General features: G+C 42.0%; 1 protein-coding gene across 2 annotated transcripts in view; it reads right to left on the reverse strand.

Annotated features, from left to right (window-relative positions):
* LOC116307656 (uncharacterized) overlaps nt 1-8,613 on the reverse strand; it is a 39,716-nt gene that overhangs the window by 18,340 nt on the left and 12,763 nt on the right. For both annotated transcript variants that reach the window (XM_089027311.1, XM_089027309.1), the window contains 3 exons: nt 6,840-6,994; nt 5,829-6,014; nt 4,180-4,393 (listed from right to left, as the gene is read on the reverse strand). In XM_089027311.1, coding sequence (XP_088883437.1) covers nt 4,180-4,393; nt 5,829-6,014; nt 6,840-6,994 — 555 coding nt within the window. The remainder of the gene's footprint in view (nt 1-4,179; nt 4,394-5,828; nt 6,015-6,839; nt 6,995-8,613) is intronic.

Genomic DNA, 8,613 nt, shown 5'->3' on the forward strand with positions numbered 1-8,613 from the left:
TCGCTGGGGCGAATCTGAAGCTTTGCATATTGACAATTGGCTATCACGTGAAAAGTTAATGGTACTAGGTCTTCGAAGCTATATAGGTTAATCTCGGATGAAAAATGGGCCGGGTGCCTATTATTATTTTTCGTCCTGTAAGGCAACAATGGGGCGTTGGTCTCGTCAACAATCCTAAATCCAATATTACATGAATACCGCTCCGACATACTAATAGTACATACGATTAATCCTAGTCCCCCAACATCCACCCACAGTCCGGTGTCGTACCACTCGTCGCCCGTGTAGTCCTTTTCCTCTAGGTAATGAAGAAACCAGTCCTCTTTCGTGTGTGGGTTCATATATTTAAAGACTAAGCACCGTAAGAGTGCTAATGGTCGCGTGGTTAAAAGGCTTATCTCTTTGATCCTCTATGCTATTCACGCAAACGCGCCCAGTATCGTCTACACGCATTTGCAGCTTTACCTTCCCATGGCAATCAGCAACCATGTGTAAAGTCCAAGTCGTAAGATTCTCAGCACTGCCGGGGTACGGCTCTACGGAGAAATGCACAGGCTCCCTGTTGTTCGTCTTATTTCTCATAGGCTGCAGTATGCCATTCTCATCCAGGAACCTAAAGCCGACGTTGGCGTGACTACTCGTGCCAATGCAAATACTGCAAAGGATTAACTTCTTTCCTGAGTAGTTCAGATCCACGGACAAGCCCGTGACATCAACCCAAGATGCCTGGGTGTATTTTTTCTCGCCTGCGTAAGTCGTATAGACACAATCTACTCCAGCTACGTAGGGGTTGTTCATCGCCATATATAATAGCTCAGACCAACACCCGCGGCGGCTAAGCCGGCTTTTAGTAAGTTATGGTCATATTCCTCAGGTATCGCAGGCAGGACCTTCTTTTTGGGCTTCTTCTTTACGTTCTTTGGTGCGGGCTTTTCTACGTGCTCCTTCTTAGGCTTCTCCACGAAATGGGGGATGCTTCTAAGAGTGTCAGAGTTCACGTCATTCACCCCAAACTTCATATCCTTGGTTGCTCGCTGAAGTTTGTTGTTATAACCCACGACGGAATTGGCGTTAATAACCAAATTACTTGGCATTAACCAACAACCAGGTGACAAAGCGTAATCCAGTCGCACTTTAGACTGCTGCACTGCAAGTTGATATCTCTGCACCGACTTAGAGATCTCATTCTCGATAACAGCGCTTTCGAAGAGGACAAGGAATACTTGTTGCGTTTCCTGTGACGCACCGGAGGCATCTACGATGGGGCTGCGAGTGCTAACCTGGGCCCCTAGAATGCAGTAAACAAAGGCTTCGATGCTTCGATTAATCCTTGCTTGGTTTTTCAGTCCAATGCCCTTTGCGGCAAAGAAAGGCGCCCAAGGATACTTTTCTTTGCTTTCTATGTAGTAAATTAAATTACCCTTCGTTCCGCTGCCTCCTAAGTCCGAGAATTCGTAAGAGCTAGGATACCCCATGCCCGGCGTTTCTATGCTGGCACCAACATACGAAGCATAGGTGTAAGTCTCTCCTAAACCATGGGCGGTACCCTCTTTGTTACGAAAATCGGGGTTGGTAAGCTTAAACTCATTCCTTAATCGCTCCCATGCGACTTTGTCATATTTGTTATCCTTCGGGTTAAAGATAGTGTCACTAGGAAGCGGCGCTCCTAACTCAAACAATATCCTACGAATAGCAAAAGCAACATGAAATCGCAGGAAAGGAATATGGAACATATCCGCGGCTATACCGCATCCTTTAGTAGCAGCCCAGACGGCAAAGTTTAACTGCTGCGGCCAATACCGCATGTTGGGACCTGATAACCATTCTCTGGATTCTTTCCCTGAGGTATGTTTCATGGCAGTTTCTCTAAAGATGTCTCTGACCTTTGTCTTGAAAGTCGTAGGACCCACGGGGATTTCTAAGGAGGTAACCATCTTAGCAAAGTCATTCGCTCCACCTTTGTTGTCGTAAAATGGGTAATTCTGGGTTGCCGGCAATAGATTCTCTGGAAAATTAGGTTGCCTTTCTTTATGCTCGGGTTTTGGTTGTAAAATCTTAGGATGCTTTGGCTCCAAGTCCGCATTGCTGTACATCCTAGAGCCGTTATAGTAAATACCATCGGGCCTTCTTTCGAACTTACTAGGGTCTGCATGCGGAAACATCTTCCTAAATGCTCTCCAATTCCAGTAATCCCGGTTGTCGTGATGTGGCTGCTCCTGTATATCATTCCCAAAAGCGTCGTACATTAGTATATATAATGGATGTTATACCATCAGCACCTAAGTTGTACCCAGATGTTCCCTATACTACACCTAACGAACTAAACGCTGAAAACTTTCGTTTGAATAAAGCGAACTTAATCTTGGCTTACTTGGAAGGGCAGGCAAAACACTACGAAAAAGTCCGAAAAAAGTACGTCAGAGCCCGGAGTACGCTACATAAGATTGCGATAACTTCAGGATCCATATCCGTTGTGTTAACGGGCTCCGGCGTTGCTACTTCGCTTACTGGGCCGGGAATAATCGTTGGAGTTCCTTTGGCCGGCGTTGGGGCAGCTTGTGGTATTATTTCTGCTGTTGCTACGGGTATTATGAAACAGTTGTCAAGCAAAATATCCAAGCATGACACGACAATAGCTCTGTCAAGGGCTAAAGTAAATACAATTACTGATCTTGTCTCAAAGGCTCTGCGTGACAGAAAGATAGACGACGTAGAATTCTCGCTTATTCTGACCGAAGAGGAAAAGTATGAGAAATTAAAGACGGACATAAGGAATAAAAAAACAGTCGTAAAAGATCTTTCCGAGGAATCTCGCAAAAAGATCTACCAGGAAGCGAAAGAAGAGCTTCAAAGAAAGCTTGCTCAGTAAATATTTACTTTGAAAAGAGCGTGACAGGATTTCGTTTACATATCGAACGACAGTCTGGAAATTACGCGTAATCTTATGCCATAAGATTTATGCTAATTCCACTATCTTCTTGGAATCCATCTCAAGAGGGGGTGGTTGGGGTCTATTTTGTAAAATATTTCGTAAATTACGTCAGGATAATAAGGAATATCCTTATCCAGCCGACAAAACATCCACTCGGCTCTGCTCATATCAGAAACTTCGGGAATAGAGTTACCAGTAATTTCAGACAAAAGATAGGGAATAGCTTTGTAATATTTCCCTAGTTTTAATTTTTTCAGCGTTTTCCGTAGACTTTGCGGGGTTGGCTCTTCTAAATGGTCTATGATTTTCTTCTTTACTTCGTCGCTTAAATATACCGGATGTAAACCTTGGATATGACTCATCCAGTCCCTGAAGTATTTTATTCTCTTATATGGCGTTTTCTTACGACCTCCATTGGCGTAATACTGCTCTCTGGTAGCATTTGGTACGGCATTACGAATATTCTTACCACATTCGTAACACTGTGCTGACGTGTCGTCTTCTATTTGCATTTTCTTACCACAACACCAGAAACCCTTGGGCTTAGGTACGATAACTTTAGGTCTTAGACAAATTATGCAAAAGTCGTTAACGAACTTCTTACATTCTTCGCACTCCATATATAGACTAACATATTTAAGTGCGCTGTTGCCCTCAACCACACTTGGAGTGGGGGTCGTCCGTAGGTGGATTTTTGACGCGGGTCTTACCCCGTGTTGAGATTGCGCTGGAACCCCCATTCCCTATACTACTACCTAGTGTGAGATACGTCGGGGTTTCTAATGAATCAATAATGATAAAAGGTTAAATTATACACCGTGAAAAGATGAAAAAACGTACTGACGTTTCGGACGCTAGTCCTTCGTCGGAGTATTAAAAAGAGGAACTCCGAAGAAGGACTAGCGTCCGAAACGTCAGTAAGTTTTTTCATCTTTTCACGGTGTATAATTTACCCTTTTATCATTACCAATAGAAATGTGGGTTATCCTAGGACCCATTCAATACGATCTTGTTGCTTCTCTACCACGTTTGTAGATGCATTTAAAATATGTTTCATTTGACAGTTTTGGGTTTCCCTCCTTTTCCGTTGGCTTGGACTAGTACTAATGCTTGCGTCGGCTTCCGTCACTAACGAGAAGCAAGCAGGCTTTAAACTCACTAAGGAACCTGATAATACAACAACCAATAAAAACTGCAAGCGGATTTGTTAGTATAAAGACCGAAATCAATTCGATAAAATAACGCACCTGATCCAACGTAGCCCAATATCAATACCAAACCAGAACCTATGTTCTGCATAACTTTGACGGCTCCTCCATATTTTGTGTTCAGAGTAGTCCTAAAGGATTCCAGTTTATCATCTATCCTCACTTTGGTTTTGCCTAGCCAACTTTTGAGAACCTTGGCTTTTGAACTTGTTGCTGGGGGCTTCTTTAGGGCGTTGGACAATGAATCGTCAAGCTGAAATAAAAATCAGACGACAATAAACTTTTGTGTTTCGTGAAGGGAGGAAAACCGGAGAGCTGTGGGAAAAAGTTTCGGATAATGGAAGTGACCTAGCAAACTTTACTCCAATCTGATGCTAACTATATAACTCAGACACCAGACATGACAAGTGAGTGCATTATTAGAGGTGTAAATTACGTTTGTTGAAGCAAATCTTTTCTCGGCAAAGATCCTTTAAGACTGCACTGAAGAAACGTAACCCACATACATCTTTAATGAATGTCAAAACACAGAATACTTGAGGGCATTATTGTCGCCCCACCCTTGATTCCCGAATACGTTAATTTAAGGCTCTTTTTTGTTATATATTTTTTAAACTGGTAGAAGCTGTGAGATAGAGAAATAGTGGGGTTTTTGTGTTCGTAAAGTCATTCAGTAGTCATAGTACTAAAGAATCATGGGTCGGTGTCCACTGGTAGAACGAAGCTTGGGATTGGACAAAATAACAAAAACAAAGAAAGCATGGATTATAATGAATAATGTGTATTGTTCTACATGTGAGCTGCGTTCTTTGTTTTATCTCACCATTCATTGTTTGTTCATCCACTCCCAGGCTTCGTTCTGCCGGTTGTGGATTACCCCCGGAATCATAGGCAACCACAATGATTTGCGTGCCGTAAGCAATACAATATTATGCAATGCTCCCAATCATAACGATATAATAGTACACAGCCACTTAATGATTCCCGTGTAAGTACTTTAGTTAGAAAATTTGCTGAAATTTTATACCACCATGCAGAGTTTGTAAGAAAGCAAATACGGCGAACGATGTATTAATAATATAGGTGCGCAGTGCATTGTTTGGTTTGCACAACCAATTTGCACTTAAAGCAAATTTTCCCCCGAAACATTTCCAAGCTCCAGGCGGAATTCTACCTTCTGTTTGCTAGTCAGTCGCTCTAACCACCAAGCTACTGGAACTCATGCATGTTGGTGAGCGAGGTCTAGATGGCATTTCATAGTATTAGAGGATTGTGATTATGATATTTATATAGCGCTTTTTTCCATGTGGATATGTCCAAAAGCGCTTTACAATGATTTTATGAATGAGAGATGGTTAGTATGAGGTGTAGGCACTGAGGGTGTTCACTGCCAGGGTTTCTTTACGTCCTCAGTGGTTCTTTTACGTCCCTCCGATGTTGGTTAGTAATGATGAAATGTGGAGAGACGGGACCGCCATTTAAAGTGGTGATCCGAGCCACTTGAAAGTCTAACCATTTGCAGATGTAATTACAAAGGCAGCACTTTCTCCTCAGTTATTTTAAGACCCTGAGTGTTGGTCCGGCTGGGACTCGAACCACGACCTCCCGCACGAAAGTTCGATGCTCAATCAACTGAGCCAACCGGTTGGCGGATGGTATTATGTTTGATCTAGTTTCAGTCTTCTTACCGTGTAGGAATTCCTGAGTCCCATTTTGGTCTCGGCAAACTTGACTAATTTAGGGATGGTAGGGATGACAACAGTAATGACCGGAAGGGCTATTCCTAGGGCAATCTTGATCGCTGAGTCGTACATCTCTTGGACCTCGATAAAATCAATTTCCTTTCCTGACTCTTTGTTCTTGCGCACAAGTTTCTATTTCAAAACAAGAATTAAAGATGGTTTATTGAGACTACGTTCTTATAAGGAAATGGATCTCCATTCAATGAGCGTAGCCATATTCTTGACATTTCATTTTACACTAATACATTGGCGCGTCTATAGCTTTACTAGAAGCTAGAGAAAAATCATTCTATTGTAATGCTCAGTTTTCAATCACTGATTGATCACAAAGATCATTCTATACACCCTGATCTCGATGACTATCAATCCCCACCCTACTCTAACAAGTTTACCATGATGTCAGTGAAACTCCGTTCCCACTCGACCCTACTCAAATCTATCTTGATCTCAGTGAATAGCAATTCCCACCATACCATAAACAAGTGTACCTTGATGTCAAAGACTACCAATCCCCCCTTACCATAAACTATACAGTTTTACCTTGATGTCATTGACTGTCAATCCCTACCCCAACCTACACAAGTCTACCTTGATCTCAGTGATCGATTATTAATCCCTATTCCGGCCTAATCTCATTAACTGTTAATTCCTACCCCACCCTTTACATCTTGATCTATGTGACAATGAATCTCCATCCTCACCCCACCCTACACGTACGTCTTCCTTCATCTCTTTGATTGACAGCTCCTACCATACCCTTTACAAGTCTATCTTGATCTCAGTGACAATAAATCCCTACCCCACCCAACCCCACCTCGCCCCACCACCCCACCCTACCCTACACGTAAGTCTTCCTTGATCTCTTTGACTGACAACTCCCACCCTACCCTTTACAAGTGTATCTTGATCTCAGTGCCAATGAATCCCCACCCCACCCCACCCTACGCGTAAGTCTACCTTGATCTCAGTGGTTTGTCTCTCAATAGCTTGCTGTACGGCTGGTGACAATGACCTCACGAGCGTGTCAGCGTTGTCTACGATGGAATTCAACTTGAACAAAACAGTTGCGAACTCGTCACTAGTAGATTCTATCCATTCTTGAAGGTCCTTCGCTGAAACCAAAGGATAATCGGTTTTAACATGTAATATTTCCTATTCTCACATTAGTGAATTCTATAAATAGGGCCGGTGCTGTACACTTGGGAAGAGAGAGAGAGAGAGGAGGGGGGAGGGGGGCGATTTGGACCACTAAAGAGTTAGTCGGTAGCTCATACGCTTTTTTTCAGGCAATTCGGGATATTTAGCAATTATTCGTTGAAGGCGAAGTGAATATCGAGGAATATTTACCGAGACGCGAGTAAATATTCTTCGTATTGACTGAGACTGAGGCGAATAATTGTTTTAGCATATACCAACTTGTGTACAAAGTAACTTATTTTTATATAAAATAATTCAATAAAAACAAACAAACAGAAACTTTTAGTTTGTGTGACAAATTCAAGCAAAACTTTTAGCAAAACTTATAGCAAAACTTTTAGGCCATACCTCGTGGCCTTTTTAGTATTGATAGGAATGGCCTTCACTTTAATTTTTTCAATTTCCTCATCGGAAACTGTAGCAAAACGATTGCCGGCAGATGCCATTTAGTCGCCGACTCAATATTCCGAGATTCAGAGGTAAATATCGTACAATATTCATCTCCAATTAGCCAATGAGCGCGCGCGTTCTTAGGAAGTACACAAGTTGGTATATGCTAATTATTTTTAGCTTATTATCGAACTTATGTGTCACTTAACACCGTAAAAACTGTTTTTTCGTTGTTGTTGGGTGGGGGATTTGGGAGAGAAGGAGTCCTTTGTGAGTTGCTTGATGATTTTTTTTTTTGCTCTCGGTTTGAGGTTTTGGTTTACATATCAAGCTTTACGCTATATGTTAGTGTCGAAGTTGTAGTAGAGAAAGCTCACTCCATATATGGTATGATCAATTCCATATTAGGATTGTGCGGAAAAGGTGATTTCGGATCAGCCCCCAAATTGACGTCATACCCCTTATAGTGACGTCATAGCTCCGGTGCCCCCTCTAATCCCGTTATATCTATTTTTAGAATTACCTCATAGGTCCCCGAGAACTAATCAGGGGCCTTTTTGGAAACTCCGCTGCTCTCTCTATTCCCGTGTTTTGGATAGGTCATACCTATTTTTAGAATAGTCCGAATTATGACGTGATCAGACATAGGAACCAATCAGCGGCTGTTTTGGAAACTCCAGGGCGATCCCTCCTAGATCTCCATCCTGGATACGTTGTATCTACTTTTAGCTCACTCGAATTTCTGACGTCATCAAAGAAATCTTTTGGATTTATCTCAAACCCCCTCACCCTGAATAGTTTGATAGGTTGTTTCTATTTTTAGAACATCTCTATTCTAGGATAGTACGATGGATTCAATGTTTATCGTCGAATAAATCATAGTTAAGGTGGCTCGACTGGGTTTTGTTTGTGGCCTATTCCACCTGTCCTTCTGAGAAATGGAAAGAAATCGCGTTATTCGATTTCGAGAAATATGATTTCAAGCCTAGTTATAAAGTTGTGCCTTTTGATATCTTGTCAAAGATTTCACTTATCTTTACTAAAAACGGTCAAACTCAATAATCCGATGATGAATTTTTTTTAACTTCCAAGTCAGTTACTTTAGATAACGCATTCATATACCCTAAAGTTTCAAGTTCATTGA

The sequence above is a fragment of the Actinia tenebrosa genome, unplaced genomic scaffold, assembly GCF_029948245.1.
Source record: "Actinia tenebrosa isolate PJP-AT-01 unplaced genomic scaffold, QUT_ActTen_1.0 PGA_scaffold11__36_contigs__length_13525064, whole genome shotgun sequence".
Taxonomy (NCBI): Eukaryota; Metazoa; Cnidaria; class Anthozoa; order Actiniaria; family Actiniidae; genus Actinia; species Actinia tenebrosa.